General features: G+C 44.5%; 1 protein-coding gene across 1 annotated transcript; it reads left to right on the forward strand.

Moving 5' to 3' along the window:
• Positions 1–1,857: 1,857 nt before the first annotated feature.
• Positions 1,858–23,083, forward strand: Nr1d2 (nuclear receptor subfamily 1 group D member 2). Its single transcript, XM_036199209.1, has 8 exons — positions 1,858–2,081; positions 5,140–5,406; positions 6,635–6,723; positions 9,926–10,070; positions 12,720–13,348; positions 16,099–16,284; positions 18,376–18,586; positions 20,225–23,083. Exons 1-8 carry the CDS (start codon positions 2,066–2,068, stop codon positions 20,419–20,421), a joined length of 1,740 nt encoding a protein of 579 aa, XP_036055102.1. The 5' UTR covers positions 1,858–2,065; the 3' UTR covers positions 20,422–23,083.

Here is a 23,083-nt window from a genome sequence, read left to right on the forward strand (position 1 = left end):
CAGCCTCACAGTATCTTACAGAAGCTTCCCTGACCTCTAAGTCCTCGGTGCTCAGTGTATTAATCTCTTCTCCTCCAATGCCTAGCAACCAGTGATCTTTTTCTGTCCCCTGCTTGTAGTTTTGCATTCAGAATGTCACGTAGTTGTTATCACACACTAGACAGCCTTTTAAGAGCAGAATCCACTCGTGATTTTTCTGTCTTTCTAGACTGTTTGCATTAACCTCATTTTACCTGTGAGATAGTTGGTAGTTGATACCTCAATGCAAGGCTGCAATAGAAGCTGGGAAATTTACACTGACATCACATGGGGATGATGTAGCCTTGAGGCAAGGAAGTAGAGGACGTCTAGGTCGGAGACCTTGGTGAGACCAAAGGCAGAGAGTCCTTACAGGGCTGTGCAGATTTAGGGAAGACCGTGGAGTTTTTCATTGTTGAGGCAGGGTAACAGGGACTAGTCACTATTTTAAAATAATACACTGCTGTGGAGAAGAAACTGTTGGTGGCCCAAGGAGCTCACTCCAGTTAAGCAGCAGCCCGGGCTAGATGGGATCTAGACTCAGGGCCATGCTCCCCCGCTCCCCGCCAGTGTAGACTAGCTCAGACTTGTTAAGGATTGAATAGAGTGTAAAAAGCAACGAGAAAGCATGCTAGAAACTTAAATTGATGACTTCAGGCTGATTATCAACAGAGCAAAAATTGCTATAGCAGAGGAATCTGTGTGGGGGAGGTGGGAATGTTCTCATGTAAACGTGTCTATTCTAGGATGTGCTCCAACATTCTATACCGAATAATTTCAGCGCGAACAGGAATGCACTTTACAGTGGTCATACCCACCACTTAAACTTTACAGTTTACTGTCCCACCTATCCGCGCTGACGTCATCTCATTTCTGTATTGTATTTAAATATCCTCAAAGCACACCTTCCTGGATTAACCTCAGCACGCATCCAATTTGTTTCTATTGTCAGTTGATAAAAAATTTACATGCAAAGTGAATTGCACCAATCTTTAGTTATACGTTTGCTGAGTTGTGAGAATGCATGTACCTGTCCACATCCTAAACTGAGAGGTCAAGGGTCGTAACCAAGCCCACTGTTGGATCTGAGAATCCAGTCTTCACTGGAAATGTAAATGCGAGGATCACCACAACATACGTCTATTTAAGCGATGAGCTTGGACGGAAACACCTAAGAGGATAGCGGGAAGAGGGGGTCGGTGTCCCCGGTGTCCTCCGCGTTGGGGGCGGTCGGCAGGACAAGCTAGCCAAGCTCAGAGTCCTGGAAAGCTTGGCGGCTGTGAACCGTATGGACCGCGGAGGTGACAAGATTGGTAAGCGTTGGGGCGATCGCAGAGGGCGAGGGGAGAAGAGCACCTTTAGCGGCCCGAGATCAGTTGGCGGGGTTGGGGACCGAGATGGGGGGGGCTGCCAGAGGAGCTGGAGAGGGAGGGAGAGGTGGGGTGGGCGGGGCCAGAGCGGAGGAAGGCGCGGCCAGGCCCTGGCTGCTGCCGGGAGAGTAGCGGTGCCGGGAGAGTAGCGGCGGGAGAGGGCGGGGCCCACAGGGTCAAGTCTGGGAGAGGGGGCGTGGCCAAGCGGAGGGGCGGAGCCTGGCGAAGGGAGCGTCCAGAGTATAAGGAGCGGGCGGGCCCGAGGAGGAGCGGGCGGGTGTGGACGGAGCACAGGGGGCGGAGCCTGCGGCGAGGAAGCGGGCGGAGCCAAGAGTAGCCGCGGGAGAGTCCAGGGAGGAGGAGCGGGCGGAGCGGGGCGCAGGAGCGGGAGGAGTCGGGAAAAGGAGCGGGCGGCCAGAGGAGGAGGAGCGGGCGGAGCGGCCGCACCGCCGGCGGCGGCGGCGGAGGAGGGGGTGTGCGCGGGTCACATGGTCGGGGCGCCCTCCCCGTCAGCTGCCGTGCCCGCCGCCGAGCGCTGCCACAGGAAGCCGCTGCCCTGCGCTGCTGCCGGGTGGCCCGCAGGAGCCGCCCGCGCCGGGTGCTCATGAGGCGGGCCCGCGAGCCCCACCGCCTGCAGCCCCGGGCGGCGCGGTGAGGGCCGCACCCCGCCGAGCGCCATGGAACTGAACGCGGGTAAGAGCGGGAGGGAGGCGCGGGTGGCAGGGTCGCGTGTCTGTGCGGCCGTCCCTCACGTGGGGACGCCGGGATCCCGAGCCCGGGCTCCCTGCACGCCGGCCGCCCCCCTCACATGGCCTGGCCGCGCGGGCCACGTGCACGGTGTGTTTACGTTCGGCAGCGCGGGCGCCGGTTGGCTGCGCGGGCGCGTGACGCGGCATTACATAATGCGCGCTGGGCGGCGGCGGGCGGAGACACGTGAGGCCGCGCGGTGACCCACATTCCCCGGGGCTGCAGGGACACGTGGGGGCGGCGCCGCCGGGGAGCCCACAGCCTGCGTGAGGCTCCGCCCCCGGGGCCTCCGCCGTGACGTGGCCGCGGTCCCGGGTCTCCCGCGGCTGCCCACTGCGGAGCCCGCCGCGCATGCGCGCCTGCCCGCGAGGCCGGCTGTTCGTCCCGCCGCAGTGCGCGCTGCAGCCGGCGCGTCCCGAGGTGACCCCGGCAGGGTTGACCTTGCTGGGCAGGGAGCCCCGCAGTACCCTCCGGGTGGACCGCGTGTACTCAGCGTTCCGCCTCCTGGGGGACAGGGTCTAGAAGTCCCCTGGAGCTTGGATTCCTGCTTGCGGCTCCTTGTGATCCGGGCTGTGGTGATCCTAGAATTTCAGAGCCTTGCAAAACTTTTATTTGTATAAAAAACATTTTATCCTCGCACAAGAGCAGCGCTGAGGCGGGAGACCCCAGAAAGTTGCCGGCATGGGCTACGGTGTGATATCCTAACTCAAATGCCAAAAGAGAACAACCTCCCCCCCCCCTTTTCAGGACCGACTTTGCCTGAACCCAAAAACCATACTTCGCTTCTTGCAACATGGTCACAGAATAATACCACACTCCCTGCTCCCTTTTAGCCTGCCCCCATTGATGGCCCTTACACCTGAAGGAAATACAATATTCGTTTTGAAAATTTTGAGTTCTCTGCACCTTTTAAAAATCATGGCCGCTGGGCGGTGGTGGCACACGCCTGTAATCCCAGCACTCTGGAGGCAGAGGCAGGTGGATCTCTGTGAGTTTGAGGCCAGCCTGGTCTCCAAAGCAAGTTCCAGGAAAGGCACAAAACTACACAGAGAAACCCTGTCTCGAAAAACATATATATATGTGACAGCCACATACATCATTTAGCAGAGGATGCATTCTTTAAGATCCGCTTTGCCCTTGATCTCTGCTTATGTGGTCCTCAGCATTCCACCGTTTTTGTGCACCACTGCTCACAATTCTCCACTTCATCTTTAAAGCTTTTTGGGGACATGACCATGTGTGCTCTGGAGCCCCAGATCCCAGGCACAGGTGGAAACTGAATACTTCCATTAGATCTACCCAACTTTCCTATGATGAGGGATCACTAATAAATCCCTCTGTGATAAGAAAGTAAGCATCCTTGATGGTAAAATGTTCAGTTCTAAGACACAAAGCAGGCAAGTATTGCTGTGACTTGGCAGCAAGCCTCCTTTCCAGGAGAGGTAAGCCCAGGAAAAGAGAATGCGGACCTCAGCCTGCAGGAGGGTGTTGACTCCTGGGTAAGCCCTGACTGGGAACCTGGCCCAGCTCTACTCCCCTTCAGCTAAAAATAGAGAGGACTGCTTGCTGCCTGACTTAATTTTAGCTCAAGGCTCTAAGAAGTGCATTCTGCTTGTTTCTGGAAGTGTTGGGATTTGCTGGATCAGGGATTTTACATTTCTTGCTTTATCATCAGAGACTGTGTGCACAAAAAATATGTATGTATAATAATCCCTTTTATGAACACTTTCATTTTAGTCCTGCAGTTACTGGCAGATATTTCTGTCTTATGTGATGACTCAGGGTTGGTGAGAAAGAAACTTGCTTGCTTAGGTCTTCTCAGTGATCTTGGGTACTCACTCATTGGGTAGTTCAGTGACCTTTGAATCTGGTTCTGAGGATTATAGTACTGCATAGGTGCTTATGGCTAGCCAAAAGATAGGTGAAAGCAGGCAGATAGGAGGTGCAGTGTGAGTTCAGTACAGTTCTGGGGAAAGGTGATCGTTGTTTCTGCTGTACATTGAGGAGCCAGTGACTATTTGATGATGGAAGCAGGAGAAACCACAGTGGACCTTGGCGGAGAAGAGAATTACTTGTTTGGTCTGGGATTTGGGAAAATAATATATTTGGCCTTGAGGGTTACTCTTGCAGTATTTTATCTCTTTGAGGAAGAAGTTTAAAATTATACCCTAAGAACACTTTTAAATACTGTCTCATCCTGAACAGATTATAGCTTTGCAGAGGCCCAGGCCAGTTTGCTGAGGGGTTGTGGAGGTTATGTCCATGAACATAACTGTTCTGTTTTGGGCAGACTGAGAGGGCAGTCTGGTGGATAAGATTAGCTTCTGCCTTACTGTTGTTCTTGCATAGTGTATCTTCTGCCAGTCTCTCTAATGTGGCCTGTAACACGTTAGAAGAACACACAGTGAGTGTGTCTGCATCCTTAAGAACTGCACAAGGATGAGTGTGCGAGTGCAGTGGAGGGTGGGTCCAGGAAGGAGCTGGGCCCTGGACACGGTGGGGAGCCCTGTCTTCAGGGAGTGTCAGAGCAGCAAGATTTGGGAGCAGCAGCTGGGAAAGGTTCCCTGCGTTAAGATAATGACTTTGTCTGCTATTCCAAATGAAACCACTGCCCCATTAGCCTGTGTCTCAGCCAAGTGCAGGGGAAGCAAGCGCTGCAGTGCCAGGGAGGAGGAGGGCCAGTGTAGGGTTGTCTACGGCCATTTGCTGGTCTGAGCTTCGAGGGCTCTCAGAGGCTAGGCTTGGGTCTGTTGTGTGCTTGTGACAAGCTGTTGAAGGCTTTCTCATGGTTACGTCAAAGAGACTTAACGTAGCTTTGAACTTCGTGGAAGGAGTAACATGAAACAAGAAAAAGCCCTTTGGTGTAAACAAGAGTAGTGTCAATCATTTTTTGTTTCGGAAATTATTGGCATTTCTAACATTTCAGTAAATATTCTATTTACACGAGTGAAAATCAAACACATGCATCACCTGTATCTAACTGTCTACGTGTACTGCTTTCTAGGAGGTGTGATTGCCTACATCAGTTCTTCCAGCTCTGCCTCCAGCCCTGCCTCTTGTCACAGTGAGGCTTCTGAGAACAGTCTCCAGTCCTCGTCCTCGTCCGTTCCATCTTCTCCAACTAGCTCCAACTCTGATGCCAACGGCAATCCCAAGAACAGTGACATCTCTAGCATCGAAGGTGTCTTGAAGAGTGATCGCACAGATTGTCCTGTGAAAGCAGGCAAACCTGGTGCTCCTGGTATGACCAAGAGTCACAGCGGCATGACAAGTAAGTCTGTCAGTGTTTAATGGTGTGGCCACTAGTGCAGAGGGTTTTGTGTCCCAGGCTTTCATTTGGGTACTACTATACTTCACTCTCCCTCTGGTAACCGTGGTCAGTGATTGGGCAGAATATCGAGTGATGGTTTTAGAAGTTTCAGCCAGGGTTATGTCTCTTCTTTTACCACACACTTGTAGGGACCTTTCTGCTGGACTCCTGGTACTGAGCATTGTTTCTGGTTGTGGGAAGGGTTTACTTCCATGAAGTCGGAGTTGGGAACATTTGGGATTAGGAACGAAGCAGGATTGTACTGACCAGTGAGGCAGCTGACCTGAGCGAGTGTGGGTGGGACAGGGCTAGCAGGGCTGGTAGAGAAGGCATGCTGCTTGCCCAGCCCTTGCTGTTGAATCGAAGCAGCGCAGCTCAAAACCTTTGCACCTTTAACAGTTTTTCTTTCTCTTTGGAGCTGGGGTGTGAGCTCAGGTCTCATGTTCACTCTGTAAACACTCTTCACTGAACTATACCTTCAGCCTTCTTTACGTCTTCTTTTTTGAAAAGGTTTACTTACTTAGTTGCTTTTTAGATTTATGTGTATGTGTGTGAGCCTGGAAGAATATATGTACACCGTGTGTGTGTGTGTGTGTGTGTGTGTGTGTGTGTGTGTGTCTGTGTGTGTGTGTGTCTGTGTCTGTCTGTGTCTCCTTAGAGACCAGAAAGAGGGCACCCCACCTGACGGGGTGGGACTGAGTTATTACATGCTATTGGTAGCTGCCATGTGGGTGCTGAGAATTGAACCCTAGTCCTATGCAAGTGTTCTTAAACATTGAGCCATATTTTGGCATCCCCTCACATTTTTCTATTGATGAATTTCTCTGTTTGAATTCTTTTTATCTAGGAGATTGTTTTCTTAGTTATTGTTCCATGTATAGTATAAGGTAACTACAGCTTTACAAAACTTCCATGGATACCTAAAGTCATCAAAAAGGAAAAAGCCAGCTGTTGCTGGCAGTGCAGCTTGGTACACCTGCCTAGTGTGGGCAGGGGCCTCTGGCTCAATCCCCAGTGCTGCGGGAGGGGAGAGGAAGGAAGGCTGGTTTTCCTTTGTCAGTTTGCTATGCTACAAAGATATAAGTATTGTTTTAAAGCACTTGCAAATTGAATGAGATGAGATATTCAATTGGGAAAAGCACTTGAGTGATTCTTCCAGCTTTTTATTTCCTGTCTGTTTGTGCCCTAGAATTTAGTGGCATGGTTCTACTGTGTAAAGTCTGTGGGGATGTGGCGTCAGGATTCCACTATGGAGTTCATGCTTGTGAAGGCTGTAAGGTAATGCAAGCTTTTATTTCCTACTACCAATCTCATTTTGGGACTAAAGAAAGTGGGTTAAGTTTGTGAATGTCCACAGTTTATTTAGAAAGGAGGAGGAATCAGCTGTTGCTCTTCAGCTTTAAGATTCTGATAAAAAACAAAAGATTCTGATCAAAATAAATTTGCTGTCTCAGTTCCGGTGACTTGGTGTGGAGCAGTGGCAGTTGTGGCTCTCACTGTCCAGTCAGGCCCAGGCCGTCATGGTCAGGAAATAGGTATGAAGCAGACAGTTAGGGGCTGGGAGCTGTGCCGCCTCGTCTTTCACTCTTTGTGTCTTTGAGATAGGGTCTCAGGTAGTCTAGGGCTGGCCTGGAACTTGCTATATATGGCAGTGGAGGTGACCTAGTACTTTGAGTGGAGGGCAGTGGAGAGTGACCTAGTACTTTGAGTGGAGGGCAGTGGAGGGTGACCTAGTACTTTGAGTGGAGGGCAGTGGAGGATGACCTAGTACTTCTGAGTGGAGGGCAGTGGAGAGTGACCTAGTACTTGCTGTGGAGGGCAGTGGAGGATGACCTAGTACTTACGATCCTGCTTCAAGGGATGGTATTACAAGCATGGGCACCATGCCTGTAAATTAAAATTTGAGTTAGTCTTAGTCTGTTCTGTTTGCTGAAGCAGAATACCACAGGTGGGGTAATTTGTAAATTCCTCAGAATTGTGGAGACTGGGGCCTGCATCTTGGGAGGGCTTTCTGTTGGAGGATGGAAGACACAGAATAGGGCAGACAGAGTGCTCATGCATAAGAATGTGAGCTTGATGTATAGGAATAAGCCCAGCTAACTTTTGTTGTTGTTGTTGTTTTGTTTTGTTTGAGGCAGGGTCTCTATGTGTAGCCTTGGAGCTGGCTATGTAGACCAGGCTGGCTTCAAACTCACAGAGATCCACCTGCTGCTTCTGGGATTAAAGGTGTGTACCACCATGCCTGGCTCCCAACTTTTTCTAAAATTCATTTTCATATTAACATTATCCAGTTGAAGAAAGCAGGATACATGTGGTACACTCATAAAGTCCTACCTCTCAATACCATGGCATTGAGTGTTAAGTTTCTAGAACATGATCTTTGGGGAACATAGTCAAACCATATTAGATCTTATCCTGTTAGGTACAGTGGGCTGGCAATAACTCTGCTAAGTATTTGCCAGAATGTAGTGTGCTTAGAAATAATGCTTGAGACAGGAGGATTGTTGATGCTAAACTAGCCTGAGCTACTTAGCAAGACCTTATCTCAAGCACAAAACAAACAAAAATAAATAATAGCAACAAACAATACAAGTGGAGTCAGATCATCTTGAATTCAAATGGAAAACTCAGGAAAAAGGTAATTTGTAAGTTAATTACTTCTAGTGATTGCAACCAGAGCCTTAGGTAGCCTCTTTAAAATGGCTCTGCTTCCTTACCTGTGTCTAGGAATGTCTCTTTAAACTGACACAGCCCTTTTTCCTGGTACTAAAGTGAACAAGGTCAACATGTGTTCTTGCTGTTTTCCCACTATGGCTAGGGTAGGAATACAGCTTGGCAGGATGTGGCAGGGCAGGTATGATAAGGAGGAACATTCATAACGAAAGAGCAAGTCTCTTCTGGGACAGTTCCAAATGAGTCGGATCTGGGAACTTTTGAATGACTAGTGTGTTCTGAGGCTATAGCTGTTTTTCTACTGTTTTTAAGAACTGTATAAATACTATGTATATTTTAAAGAAAACTTGAAGTATTTTTAAGCTAAGTTCATTTTCACTTTACAGCTAGGAAGTAAAACCATGATCTGAATGAAATGTATTATATATTCTTTTTAAAAAGTATCTTACTATTTTATGTACATTCCTGTTTTGCCTACATGTATGTCTGTGCACCTCTTGTGTGCCTGGTGCCCATGGAGGTTAGAGGAGGGGGTTAGATCCTCTGGAACAAGCATTACAAATGGTTGTGAGCTTCCGTGTGGATGCTGACCCCCTGGAAGAGCAGCTGGTGCTCTTAACTCTCCAGCACCGTATTGGAAATAAAAATAATTGATTAATGTCTTGGTGTTACCTGTTTGAGACAAGGTCTTATGATATACCCCAGACTGGCTTAGAACTTAAAATCTACCTCAATCTCCCAAGTTATAGGGATTACAGGAGTGTGTCACCTTATCCTGCTAAATAAATGCTTTTGAGGCAGTGCTGGGAATGAAACCCAAGGTCTCACACAGGCTAGGCAGGGACTCTACCACTGAGCTACCTCCTAGCCCTCAGTACCTTCTTAAAAATACACTGTCCTTAGCTCTTCTGTTGTTTAAACCAAGTATATAGTATCACAGCAGTAAGAAGCAAAAGTGTTATATCTGGATAGTATTTAACAAAGATAGATCATGTATAGTTAGTTATAATATTAGGGGGAAATAGTTTGAAATGATTTTGTAGTTTTACTCAAGTTTTCTGTTCTTTCTGGGAACATTGAGCAAGGGGGTTGATGAAGACTGGCCATAGAGCGTGTGCTTAATAGTTTGTGTAGTTAACATAGCTGTTTAAAGTCATCTACTTGGGAATTCTTTCTTTGGATGATTAGCTGGCTATGGGCATGTGCTGTAACATGGCTGCTGACATGTGGCTAGGGACATCTAGCATGTGTGTGTAGGCTTTGTTGGTGTCAACAGGTAATGATCCAGAAATGACGAAATGCTGCTAATGTAACATAAGGTTCTATTCAACTATCAAACTCTCAGCATTCTGAAACTGAATATTTATATTTCAAAAGCTCTGAAAGTTAGATATGGTGGTACTGGCTTATTATCCCAGCACCTGGGAGGTGGAGGTATGAGGATCAGGAGTTCAAGGCCATCCCAAGCAGTATAGTGAGTTCAAGGCCACCCCGGGCTACATGAGACCCATCTCCAAAAATAAGTTGAGCCCTTGCTTTCAAGGTAGAGCATGTGGATACAGCTGAGTTCTGGCAGCAGGAATGCTTTATAAAAAGGTACTCTTCAGCAAGAAGAGGAATTTTGTTTGCCTGGTATGTGTTGTATTGTTGATTGATACCAGTAAGTATCCAGTTAAATACTGTGTCAGGATTTTCTTTCTTTGACCTGGGCTCAGCCCCACAGACACTAGCTAGATGTGGGAATAGTTCTTGTGAGAACTTCATGCAGCTGTTTTTACATGGATGGATAAATCTCCCTTTATTTTAGGGTTTTTTCCGGAGGAGCATTCAGCAAAACATCCAGTACAAGAAGTGCCTGAAGAATGACAGCTGCTCCATCATGAGGATGAACAGGAACCGGTGCCAGCAGTGCCGCTTCAAGAAGTGCCTGTCAGTGGGGATGTCCAGAGATGGTATGCTCCCAGTTCAGAGTTGGTCCAGTGGAAAGCTGGCCATTGAGCTGTCAGCAGTTACCAGGGCCTCTGGTATTTCAGGAAGCACATGGTGATTCGTGGATTGCAATTCAGTATGGTGGGTGAGGGCTGTCACCTCAGTGGTAGCTTTTGGCATGGCTCCTTTTTAGTTACTTCTTGTAAATTGACCTCCATTTTTTCTAAGTGATTTTAAGTTTCTCTCAGGGTCGGGGGCAGGGAGGAGGGTTTATTTGGTGTAGAATGGTGGCAGCAGATCAAAGCACTCACTACTCTTGTAGAGAACTTAGGTTCAGTTTCTAGCACTCTCATGATGGCTCACAACTGCTTGTCACTCCAGGGCATGCACTCTCTGTCATCTGTGGTCTTGTATAAAAGGACCAGCCTTAATATTACACTTCCCAGGGGAGAAAACTATGAACAGTGAGAACTGTTTTCAGGAAATGAATCTAAGTACAGCCAACTCTTTGTCCATCTACTTTATTCCTCTGGCATAACATCCTATCTACACAGCTTCAGTTCTGTTCTCATGCCTAGTTCCTTTCTTGCCTGATTTCTCTCTACCTTTATTTACTGTTCCCTCTAAGTTCTAGTTTAATTCTCTCATCTTAATTATGCCTCATCTAGGTCCTTCTCATCTGGTTCTTCCTCATCTTCCATCTCGTCCACATGTTCTCTCTGGTTAAAATCCTCCTTATCTCTCTCAGTTTTCCATCCTCAAGTTCTCCATTCTTCTCTTCCTCTCTGTCTGAGGTGTTCAGTTATAAACCCAAGCCATAGTGAACCTCTGCCACAGCAAGGTCATAGCAGGCTTGAATTCTTACGGGGTCATAAAGGTAGGTCAGAATTTTCCTCAGGCAGTGACCACCAGGCTTCTTTTACAACCCAAAATGGGAGTGGTAAAGGAGGAGGTCAATTGAGTGCTAATGACCGGTTAGAAGTGGTTAGGTGAGAAGTTAGGGATCTATTAGTAAGGCTGTAAGTAAGGAGGGTCTCACCCTAAATTGCACAAGAAATAAAGTTATCAGCCTGACCTAGGAGACAGGTGTTTCATTTGGCCTTGGATGCTTGATAGGTATTTTAGACAAATACACTATTAGGAGTTCTAGGAAGAATGTACAGCATTACAAGAAAATCACTGTAAGAACCAGCTAATATACATACAAAAGCTAACATATCATCAAGACTTCTTTTTTTTTTTTTTTTTTTCCGAGACAGGGTTTCTCTGTAGCTTTGGAGACTGTCCTGGACTAGCTCTGTAGACCAGGCTGGCCTCGAACTCACAGAGATCCACCTGCCTCTGCCTCCCGAGTGCTGGGATTACAGGTGTGCGCCACCACTGCCCAGCTCATCAAGACTTCTTAAGTCATGGCTTGACCTTTGGAAAAGTCCTTGACTTTTCCAAGTAGTAGCTTTTGTGATAGTAGCTGAATTCCATTACATTTTCCTGTGACTTGCAGCACTGTGGTACTGCATGCACATGTATATTCTTACACACATGCAGGCAAAACATTCATACACATAAAATTGTGTGTGTGTGTGTGTGTGTGTGTGTGTGTGTGTGTGTTATATGATACTATGTATTATGTATTATACTGCATAGCCCTAGTTAATCTGGAACTCTATGTAGACCAGGCTGGCTTCAAACTTACAGACATCCACCTGTCTTTGTCTCCCTGAGTGCTGGTACTTTAGGCAGGCACCATCATGTCTGCCCTTAATTTTTTTTTTTTTTTTTTAAGATTTATGTTTTTGACTTTGTCTTCTTGGTCCCTTGGTATTACTAAGGAGCCCATTTCTTATTTACTTAGATTAATTTACTTCATTATATGATTTTTTTCCCCCTCGTGTACTTATACGTACCATGTGAGTAACTAGTGCTTGTTGAGGCCAGAAGATGGTGTCAGATTCCCTGGAACTGGAGTTACAGATGATTTTGAGCCATCCTGTGAATGGTGAGAATTGAACCCAGGTCCTTTGCAAGAACAATGAGTGCTCTTAATTGCTGAGCTGTCCTTCCAGCCCCTAATTTACTTCTTTTTACATTGTATTTATTTTGTGTTTGTATGTGGGCATGTGTGTACCCTGGCATACATGTGAAGGTCAGAAGACAGCTTTTGGGAGTTGGTTCTTTCTGTGTGGGTCATCAGGTTGGGTGCAGGTTTTTTATCTACTGAGCCATCTTCTCAACTGTCTTAGTCTTTTTTTAAAAAATTTAAAAAATTTATTTTTTTAAATTTCTTTTGCGGTGGAGTCTTGCTGTGTAGCTCTAGTTGTCATGGAGCCCACAGAGACTGTCCAGAGTGCTGTGTGGTGTGTCTGTCTTTAATAAGGTCCTGGTGTGCTCTACATTGTGGTTCTCATTAGTTATTTCCATGTTTCTTAGATTTTTGCTTAGAAAACACCCAAGAACTACATGTTTTTCTTAGCCTTGTTTTGGGAGAGAAAACAACAGGAAGTTTTCTCCTTTCTCACTTCCTTTGCTGTATCAAGACCAAATTTAGAAAACTTAGGCCACATTCTTGACTTGTAGGACAAGAGGCCATGGCTTCCAGAGGTAATTTTGTGTCATTATTTCGTATAAGTTGAGCTTATTAGAATATAGATGCTAACTATCTTTCTCTTCAATAGCTGTTCGATTTGGCCGGATTCCTAAGCGGGAAAAACAGAGAATGCTAATTGAAATGCAAAGTGCAATGAAGACCATGATGAACACACAGTTCAGTGGCCATCTGCAAAATGACACCTTAGTGGAGCGGCACGAACAGTCAGCCCTACCAGCTCAGGAACAGCTGCGGCCCAAGCCCCAGCTGGAGCAAGAAAACCTCAAAAGCTCTCCTCCTCCCTCTTCTGATTTTGCGAAGGAGGAAGTGATTGGCATGGTGACCAGAGCCCACAAGGATACCTTTCTGTATAATCAAGAGCATCGGGAAAACTCAGCTGAGAGCATGCCACCCCAGAGAGGAGAGCGAATCTCCAGGAACATGGAGCAATACAATTTAAATCATGACCACTGTGGCAGCGGGCTTCACAGCTACTTTCCCTGTAGTGAGAACCAGCAGCATCTCAGTGGACAGTACAAAGGGAGGAACATGATGCATTACCCTAATGGGCATGGCATTTGTATTGCAAATGGACACTGTATGAACTTCTCCAGTGCTTACACTCAGAGAGTCTGTGATAGAGTTCCAATAGATGGGTGTTCTCAGAATGAGAATAAGAACAGTTACCTGTGCAACACTGGAGGGAGGATGCATCTGGTATAGTGACATGATTCTTTGCTCGCCTTTATCAAGGAAAGCTTGGAAGGGTTTCTTTTGGGCGGGGGAGTGGTATGCTGACTTGGGAGGTGGGTCAGAAAGCTCAAAAGAGATTCTAGAAGACTCTTTGTGTAGTATTTTTACTGAAATAATGTTAATGAGCAATGCTTGTGGAGCAAGTTAATTTCACATAGCAGTAGGTACAAGCTTGTGCTTTCATTACTACTGTAGGGTTAAGATTGGTATAAAGTACGGTTCACACAGAAATGATCCTATAATTCTTAGAAATCTCGTTGGAAATTTAGGTGTTCTGATCAGTTAGTACTTCATTAGCTTTGGGATCTTTCTCAAAAGGGTTGATCTTTTTAAGCTTTTTTGATTCCCATGGAGAGGGGTTGTTGCCCTTTGTGGGGACAGTCTTGCTATGTTGCCCAGGCTGGCTGTGAGCTCTTGGGTTCAAGTGACATGTGGATCATTGGGACTTCAGAGTACATCACTCCCTAGCAGAGAAGTTTTTTAGCCTCTTTAGTTATGATGTTAGAAAGAGCTTTGGAGATAGGTATCTTATGGTTTCAGAATTAAGGAATAATTTACTCACCTAATTTCTAAGATTTTATCCTGAGATAAGTTAATATTATTCATATCATTCAAATTCGTTACATCAAATTCAACATTCTGCCCAAAAATACAGTGTTTATGTTCAGCCAGAATTTCATCAAGACAGCAGTACTATGCCATTTCCTGTTTAAACCGTGAGGTCCTTTGATAGTGCTTGTGTTGTTCAACTTCCAGGTAATTAAAGTTATCTTTTTTTCCATCTTAAAAATAGTTGAATCTACCCCAGTCTTGGAGTTCAGTTTTCTTTGTCTCTTGCCAGTGTCTGAGTGCAGGTCTGGAAGGTGCCCTTACACTTGGTTACCTTGTGTCTTAGGTTCTTCCTCTAGGCACTTGTAGACTTCAGGTTCTGGTCCTAGCAGTCTCCAGGCTTAAAGATCATCATATTCCTGGATTCCTATGGGTTTAATGGAAATTTCAATAGTTTTAGAAATAGACTATATGGTACATGCTTCCTGACTCTAGTGGTGCTACACCTTCCTTGGCTTCCCTCAGTTCCTGTTTGGAGGTGTACCTGGTATCCAGTCCTTTTCTTCCTTCCTTCCTTCCTTCCTTCCTTTCTTTCTTTCTTTTTTTTTTTTTTTTTTTTTTTTTGGTTTTTCGAGACAGGGTTTCTCTGTGTAGCTTTGCACCTTTTCCTGGAACTCACTTTGTAGTCCAGGCTGGCCTCGAACTCACAGAGATTCACCTGCCTCTGCCTCCCGAGTGCTGGGATTAAAGGCATGCGCCAACACCGCCGCCTGGTGCTCCATTCCTTTTCTTAGCTAAGCTGGTGGTGCAGCTTTAAAGATACAATTGGCCGAAGTAACCAGGGTGAGAAATAGATGGGAAGATTTGTCCTCAGAACTTAGAGTACCTCAAGCCTGGGTGAGGTGGCAGCAGTGTTACAGGGCACACTTCGGCCTGTGCAAGAGGGTTTTGGAATAGCTTGTTTTAGACTGTTTTTCCTAGGCTACTTCTTAAACATCCATAGCTGTTTAAATTAGGTTGCCTTAAGCCCTGAGATGGGGTTCCTGTGGTCCTGGCTGAGCTGGAACTCATAGAGATCTGCCTGCCTTTGCCTCCCTCATACTAAAATTAAGGGTGTGCCACTACACTTGGTTTACAGGGCTGGCTGGCTTGCCCATTCATTCATTCATGCATGCATGCATGCATGCATGCATGCATGCATGCAAGGTCTTGTGTAGAACCTTGACTGGCCTGGGACTGTGTAGACCAGGCTGAAACTCAAAGAGATCCACCTGCCTTTGCCTCCCTAGTACTGAGAGTAAAGGTGTGAGCCATCACTCCTAGCTTTACAATGCTGTCTGTCTGTCTGTTTGTTTGTTTTCAAGACAGGGTTTCTCTGTGTGACAGCTCTGGGTGTCCTGGAACTCGCTTTGTAGACCAGGCTGGCCTCAAACTCACAGAGCTCTGCATTTCTCTGCCTCTTGAGTGCTGGGATTAAAGGTGTATGACACCACTGCCTTGCACAGGTTTTTTAAATAAAAGGATATGTGATTTCTATTTTATTTAAAAATGTATTATTGCTTTTTGTTTTGAGATAGGGTCTCACTGTATACTTAAGGTTGATCTTAAACTCATTGTGTGTACCAGTTGGCCTCGAACTCAGAAATCTTTGGGCTGGGATTAAGCTTAATATGTCACCACATCTGGCTATTTTTATTTTTAATTAAGTGTATGTGTGAGTATGGATATGTCCACGCATGTGAAAGTGCCTGAGGAGGCCAGAGGTCTTAGATCCTCTGAAGCTGCAGCTAACAGGCAGTATGAACCTCAGACATGTGTGCTGGGAACTGAACTTGGGACTTTGGAAGAGCAGTATTTACTCTTTATTGCTAAGCCATCTCTCCAGCCTGAATATGTGATTTGTAAAGCCTTCATTTCAAAGTGTCTACCCACCTTACGTTGTTTAGGATTCACACATTTTCTTATGTATGCTGACATGTGCAACTGTCTTTACTGCCGAAGGCTTCCTGTGTTGAGGTGAGGTGCACACAGAAGAAGGGTTATTGGAAGACTTTGCTTGAGTTAGAGAGTTGTTTCATGTTGAGGTTTTTCACGATTGAGATGACACTTTTGAATTCTCTGTCACCCCTCACAATTTAAGAGTGTTTCTATTTCCTGTAAATTAGGTTTGTCCTATGAGCAAGTCTCCATATGTGGATCCTCGGAAGTCTGGGCATGAAATCTGGGAAGAATTTTCAATGAGTTTTACACCAGCCGTAAAAGAAGTGGTGGAATTTGCAAAGCGTATTCCTGGGTTCCGAGATCTGTCTCAACATGATCAGGTCAACCTTCTAAAAGCTGGCACTTTTGAGGTAGGTTTTATTTATCCTGACTGTTGACACAAAGTCCATGTACCTAATTTTTTTTTTTTCTTTTTTAAATAAATGTTTATAGTTCAGAGTCTCAAACTAACAAAACAATAACTATCCCAGGGCTTCGAGAAGGGACAGGTACATTGAGCTACTTGGGACTGAAAGTGGTGAACTCTGTACCTAGCATGTGAGTTCCAAGTTCTTGTGGTGGGTTTAGGTGTAGACTTACTGGGTTTTGCTTAGTGGGTGTTTAATATGTTCAGTACAGAAAACAGAAGGAGAATAGGCTGGGTTGGTGGTGCATGCCTTTAGTTACAGCTTTCAGGAGGCAGAACCAGGCGGATCTCTTGGGTTCCAGGCAAGCCAGGCTACATAGTGAGACCCTGTGTCTCTAAAACAAACAATTCTCCCCTCCCCAGCCCCCCAAGAAAGGAGACTGGAATATGGCTTTTCTTTCAAGAGATGTAGACTATTTAGGAACTCAGTAGACATCCCTGTGCTACCCTTCTCATGGTTCTTGGGTACTTGTTTTCATCATTGTTTTTGAGACAGTGCCTCAAATTCCCGATCTGTCTCTGTCCCCAGTTGATAGAGGTGTGCCATGATGGCTGCCTGTCACTGCCTACCTCACCCTTTCCTGTCCAGCTTCTTTTGCACAGAGGCTTTGTGCCTGCACTTGGACTGCCATGGCTGCCTGTTGTGTAGATGGGCTCGCCAGCTAGTGGCCTCCCGGGGTAGCTCTGAAATTTGAGGGGACAGTAAGAAGTGAACATCTAGTGCGCCAGACCTTTGAACTCTGAGCAGTGTGAGAATGGGACTGAACATATATTGACTCTTTCCCCCGTGAGTCCTCCAGAATTAAACTACCAGGCGCTCCGGTGTTAAGTGCTGGCCTACATGGAATGTGCCTGGATGGAGTGACCTCTAGGTTTGCTCCCTCTGCTGGGTTTCGTTTCCTTCTTTACCCCAATTTCACATGGGCCACAGAAGCTTTTGTGTCAGGCTCTGCTTCCTGGACCACCTGGACCAGAACATAGATGTTTTGGGAGGGGTACTTCTGGCCCAGAGAGGTGAAGAGACTCTTGGAGTGACTGGGCTTTTGACACAGGTCCTGGACTAACTCAAGATTTATGTTCTTTCTGCCTTCTGACTGCTCCAAAGTGATAACAGGAGAGTCACTCCCTTTGGGTTGTCTGGGCAATCCACCTTTGCTTAGGGAATTGTAGAAGAAAGCGCAGTGCATCTTCAGTTGTAAAAGAGGCGTATAGACAGTGGGATGGGGGAATGCTGTCGTCCTGAGGCAGTCCTGACTGGCTGGAGTAGCGGTCACTTGCTGTGATGGCTATCTTTAGGTACAGACTCTGGGTCTTGTAGTGGTCTAAGTAGGGCTGGTGTGCTGCGTTTCCCTTGGCTGCCTTTGGTTTTTTGAGGGTTCCCAGTGATGCTCTGTTGAAATTGGACTTCTCTCGGGGCATAGACACCTGAAACATGCTTGGGACCCTGAAGAGTTTCTTGAATGGCTTTGATCAGACTCTAGTTATTAACTCAGTGACATCATTGCTCACTTTAATTTTATATTTGCATTTCTGAATCTTTGCTTAGAGGGCTAAAGAGTCTTTAGAATCTTGCCATTGCTACCTGGACTTTTTTCTGATGTTGGGATATTTATTGGTTTTGAGGAGAATTTGCCTTTAAAGTGGTTCTAACCAGACCATGCCTTTAATCCCAGCTTTAGGGATCTCTGTGAGTTCAAGGCCAGCCTGGTCTACAAAGTGAGTTCCAGGACAGCCATGGTGGTTACATAGAGAAACCCTGTCTTGAAAAACTAAAAAACATTAAAGTGGTTCTAGATATAAATTCAGCTTCCTTTTTATAAAATTTCTTTTTGTTTGGTTTTTTTTTTTTTTTTTTTTTTGAGCTGAGGATTGAACCCAGGGCCTTGTGCTTGCTAGGCAAGCACTCTACCACTGAGCTAAATCCCCAACCCATAAAATTTCTTTTATATGTAGATATTTCTTAACTGACTTGACTGGTTACATCTAGTTTTATGAATGAACTTCTCCAAATATATTTGAATTTTCTGCCTTCCAGGTTCTAATGGTACGATTTGCTTCATTGTTTGATGCAAAGGAGCGGACTGTCACATTTCTAAGTGGGAAGAAGTACAGTGTGGATGACCTGCATTCAATGGGAGCAGGAGATCTGCTCAGTTCTATGTTTGAGTTCAGCGAGAAGCTGAATGCCCTCCAGCTCAGTGATGAGGAGATGAGCTTGTTCACAGCAGTTGTTCTGGTATCTGCAGGTAAGCAGGCTGGCTCAAAATCTGGTTATGCCTTAATTAGTGACTGATAATTTCATCCTTCTCTGCCTCAGATTCCACATCCTGTTAGAGAAAAGGGTCGTCTCATATGAACCTAGTATGGGGTTACTGTCTGTTTGAATGAGTGACCAGGGTGTCTGAGTCCTTACATGGTGTTTCCTCATGACTCATAGTGATGTTTCTAGTTTCCCTGGCACCTTGCATTTAGGTTGTAACAACTTTCTCTTGTATTTCATTCAGACAGTAGCCTTTAAGGTCCAGGTTGCTCCCTCCTCTCAATGGTCACATTTTACTCATTATATGGGGACCAGTAAGTTTAGCCTTCTTATTATTTAACTTCTGCACAGTGACTGTGCTTTAATCTACTGCTATCTCAGCTAGCAATTGTGACTCTGCAGTTACTGGCCCACTTCTCTGGTAGCAACCTAGCCTCTAAGGGAATTCTGTCCCTACAGACATTAGCTCTGCTGCTGTCACTGAAGGTAGCTTTAACTATATCTCGTACCATTCTGTTTATAAATAAGATTCAAGATTCAAAGCCTGGAGTGAAAAACCTGCTAGCTCAGAGAGGTTGAGTAGCACCTAGCTAACCTTCTCTCCTTGCTGGCACCTCTGAAAGAGAGCATCCTTCTGCTCCACCAAAGAAAAAAGCTATGCCACTCCAGATCCCTCCCTACTACTTCCGGTGCATCTCTCTATCTCTTCCAGATGCCCTCTGGTATTCTATGAGTACTTTCTGTCAACTAGTTGCTAACTTGCCTCCTGACCCAAGGTTAATTTTATTTAATTAACACAAATGCAAACTAGGGTTCACAGTGTGATTGAATATTCCCCAACACCCTCTCAAGAGGAAGGGACAATACAAGGTGTGATACTAGGGTAGGGAATCTGCTGTGCATGGAAGTGAGAATGTAGTCCATATATGATAAGGGTATATTTCTGCACTACATTATTTTATCTTGCCAATTAGAAGCAGTTGAAGTTAGCATCAAATTTAAATACAGAAAAACTCTGGGTAGGAACGGTGGCTCAGCAGTTAAGAGCAATGGCTGCTCTTCCAGAGGACTAGGGTTTGCTTCCTAATACTCATGTAGTGGCTGACAACTATCTGTAACTCGAGTTCTAAGGGATCCAGTGGGTCTTCTGGACTCTTCAGCATCAGGCATGCACATGGTGTATAGACATACGTGCAAGTAAACCACCCATATACATTAGAACAAAAGAAAAATCAGAACCCCTAAACTTTATATAAACAAAATTCCAATTACTAAAGAACTCTTGATTTACCAAGTGTGAGATATATGCAGAATAAGCAGCTATAAAACTTCCCATTGAGAATTTTTCCTTTTTTTAAATTTGAGATAGGGTTTCTCTGTAGCTCTGGATGTCCTAGAACTTGCTTAGTAAACCAGGCTAGCCTTGAACTCAGAGATCCATCTGCCTCTGCCTTTCAAATTTGGAAGTGTGTGCCACCATGCCTGGCTGAGAATTTTTACATTTTTAAGCTTGTGTTTGTTACAGTGTGTAAAACCCTATTTTGAATTTGGTAGTGATCAGTAAGTAGGAATATTTATTGCTATTATGTCCGTCCCTTCATATCTCTTTCTTCCTCCCCATTAGATCGGTCTGGAATTGAAAATGTCAACTCAGTGGAAGCTTTGCAAGAAACGCTCATCCGTGCACTAAGGACCTTAATAATGAAAAACCATCCAAATGAGGCCTCCATTTTTACAAAATTACTTCTAAAGTTGCCAGATCTTCGATCTTTAAACAATATGCACTCTGAGGAGCTCTTGGCCTTTAAAGTTCACCCGTAAGGCCTTGAAACATGAACTGATGCTAACTGTACATTTTATGCTAAGATTCTTATTTATATGTGTATACTATATGTGGAATTAGAAAGACCTTAGACAGCGCCAGGTTCTGGGCTGTCTCTGTAGTCAGTTATCAGTAGCTCTGGATGAGAACTCATTGCCATGTTAGACATTGGCCCTCCCTCCCCTGTAGACCAATCAGCTGTGTTGTACTTAGACTGGAGAAATTACACTGAGTTATAATCACACTGAATGTTAGACTTTTTCATCTGCCAAAGCTAAAATACCATTTGATCTCCCTGTGGTATAAATCTATACATTGCGGATACTGGAGGACGTAGACATTAACCCTTTGTGCTGAGAATCTTGCTGTACCATAGGACTGAAATGTGGTAAGGGAGACTGAGAGCCAAGAGGTCTTTACGTGTTTGGATTTTGCTCTACAACTGTCAAAGTGCATGGTCCTGGTAGTCCCTGGGTTTTGGAAAATGATAATTGATCTCCATGAAGCATATTTACCTCTTGGGAGATAGGCACTATGTAAATAAGGTGAAGTTTTTATTATAATTGCTCATAATAATATTCTTGTCTTATTTCTAAGCATTTTTTGGAAACTGTTTGACAGTCCACACCAATCTGTTCAGGGTTCCTGCTCCAAGTGGGGGACCCTGTTGATCAACACATATTCCAGGTTTATGGACACCTCAGATAGTATGTGTACATAGTATGTATGTGAATATAATTATATATAAAATCTTACTTCACAATATTTTAAACTGTGAAGAACTTTATCGTACAATAAACTTAAACAAGAGGTGTCAAGGACCCAAATTAGGTGCATTTTACCTGCTGCTGCTGATGTATAACCATTGCTTTACAACCTTTAGGTGGTAGAATACTGAAATTATGCTCTATTTTTGTTTAAGGAACATTTAATGTAAAAGTGTGATGGGCAGTCAAATCCAGATTTCAGAAAAGAAAACCCATGTATTTTAGAGTGCATCTTTGGTGTAAAATCTGCAGTTAAAGACACTAGGTGTTTCAGAGCATTTCAGCTTTCTTCCTTGTGCTGATAGAGGTGGTATTGCTGGCCTCTTACCTGCTGCAGGTGGATGGAAGATTTGGATTCTGTGTGGAGGATGAAGTTTTGTTTAAGGAAACTTCGTTACCCTGTCGGCATGTGTGTGCCAAGTCCACTTTTCTTTCTTTCCCTAAATAACACTAACAGTGATTTTGTCAAATTAGATATAATATAAATTGAAAAACCTTTTAGTGGGTGACCTGCCTACAGGCTTAAAGATCGTGGTAGGAGAGATAGCCAAAGTTGAAGATTCCTGAACATTTCCCCCCTGGAAAATAGCAATTAATTATACTCTTTGGGTAAAATACTCTCTGTGTAATGTTTGGATTATGTGAAATTGTAAAGATGTTAAGAATATGCTTGACTATTTTAAACCTGTTACTTTTGTGACATGTAAGCAGAATGCCTTATTTTGTAGTCTAACTTGTTGCTACAGGATCTGAATTTCTGTGGCACAGTTAAGAGAGCTTGAAAAAGATAAACCCTTGTTGTCAAAGAGGAAAGCTGATGGTGTGTCTGTCATACAGTAGGGACCATAACTGCTGTTTACCTTCAGTGGGTATGGCTTTCATGGGATATACAACTATGTTTTGTGAATCCTTTACATAATAGCATTATCCTTTTATATTTTTTTTCTAGAATAAACAAATGCATAGTTTTCTTCTATGGGGAAATAGAGAGCTTTTTGAAATAATACTGAAAACCTCAAAGATTATGTTGATTCTTCATTTTTGCCTTTGACATAGTGTCTTTATAACATGTATCTTTAAAGTAGTTAAGTCTTTGGGAATATGTAACTATAACTGTTAGTATTGCTTGTAATGCTTTAGTTAGGGTTAGTATATACATGTACACACCTAAATATAAGCATGTAGATTTGCATTTTGTCTCATAAAATTTTATTTCAATAAATTCTTCCTATAGTAATGGGAAACAAAATCCACAGTTCATATGCCACATGTAGTATTTCTGTATTTGAAAATTGCCCAAATACGAGCATTCTAATTCTAAATTAAACCAGCAGCCTAATACAAGCACACTCTTTGATTGAGTCATGGTTAAATAATTAATAAATGACATCAGCCAGATAGGGAACTTATGAGTCAGTGGGAAGGGGGCACTGTTGATAATAATGTACTGTATGAATTAAGTGATGCTTTAACTCTGATTTTATGGTTCAAGGTTAAAATATGGGCATTATGTCACCAGACTTATGGGCATTATGTTAGCAGGATGAACCATTTTTTTTTTTCCTGTGCTTTTAGTGTGTCCTTACATGATCTGAGAGAGGATTCCAGCTTTCAGAGAGCAATAGCTGAGGGAATAGAGAGACATTTTGGGATGAAGTTTGTTATTATGGTGATGGTTTAATTGCAGATTAAAAATATTTCAGTAGATTAGTGTTATTTTTCATCTACATTCTAAAAAATCACCATTGTGATTGGGTCAGAATTGATGTGTGTGATGTAAACATTGCAAAGCAAAGCTGTGAGAGGAGTTTAGATGTGTTCCTGTGCATGAGAGCAAACACCTGTCTCAATTGTTTTTTCTCTTTTTGCAATATAAAGTTTGCTGAATGTATAA

This window comes from Onychomys torridus, chromosome 9 (assembly GCF_903995425.1).
Source record: "Onychomys torridus chromosome 9, mOncTor1.1, whole genome shotgun sequence".
NCBI lineage: Eukaryota > Metazoa > Chordata > Mammalia > Rodentia > Cricetidae > Onychomys > Onychomys torridus.

Coding starts and splice junctions, on each gene's coding strand:
- Nr1d2 (XM_036199209.1), top strand. Junction 6,724..9,925: donor ATGCTTGTGAAGGCTGTAAG/GTAATGCAAGCT, acceptor CCTTTATTTTAG/GGTTTTTTCCGGAGGAGCAT. Junction 13,349..16,098: donor CTGGAGGGAGGATGCATCTG/GTATAGTGACAT, acceptor CCTGTAAATTAG/GTTTGTCCTATGAGCAAGTC.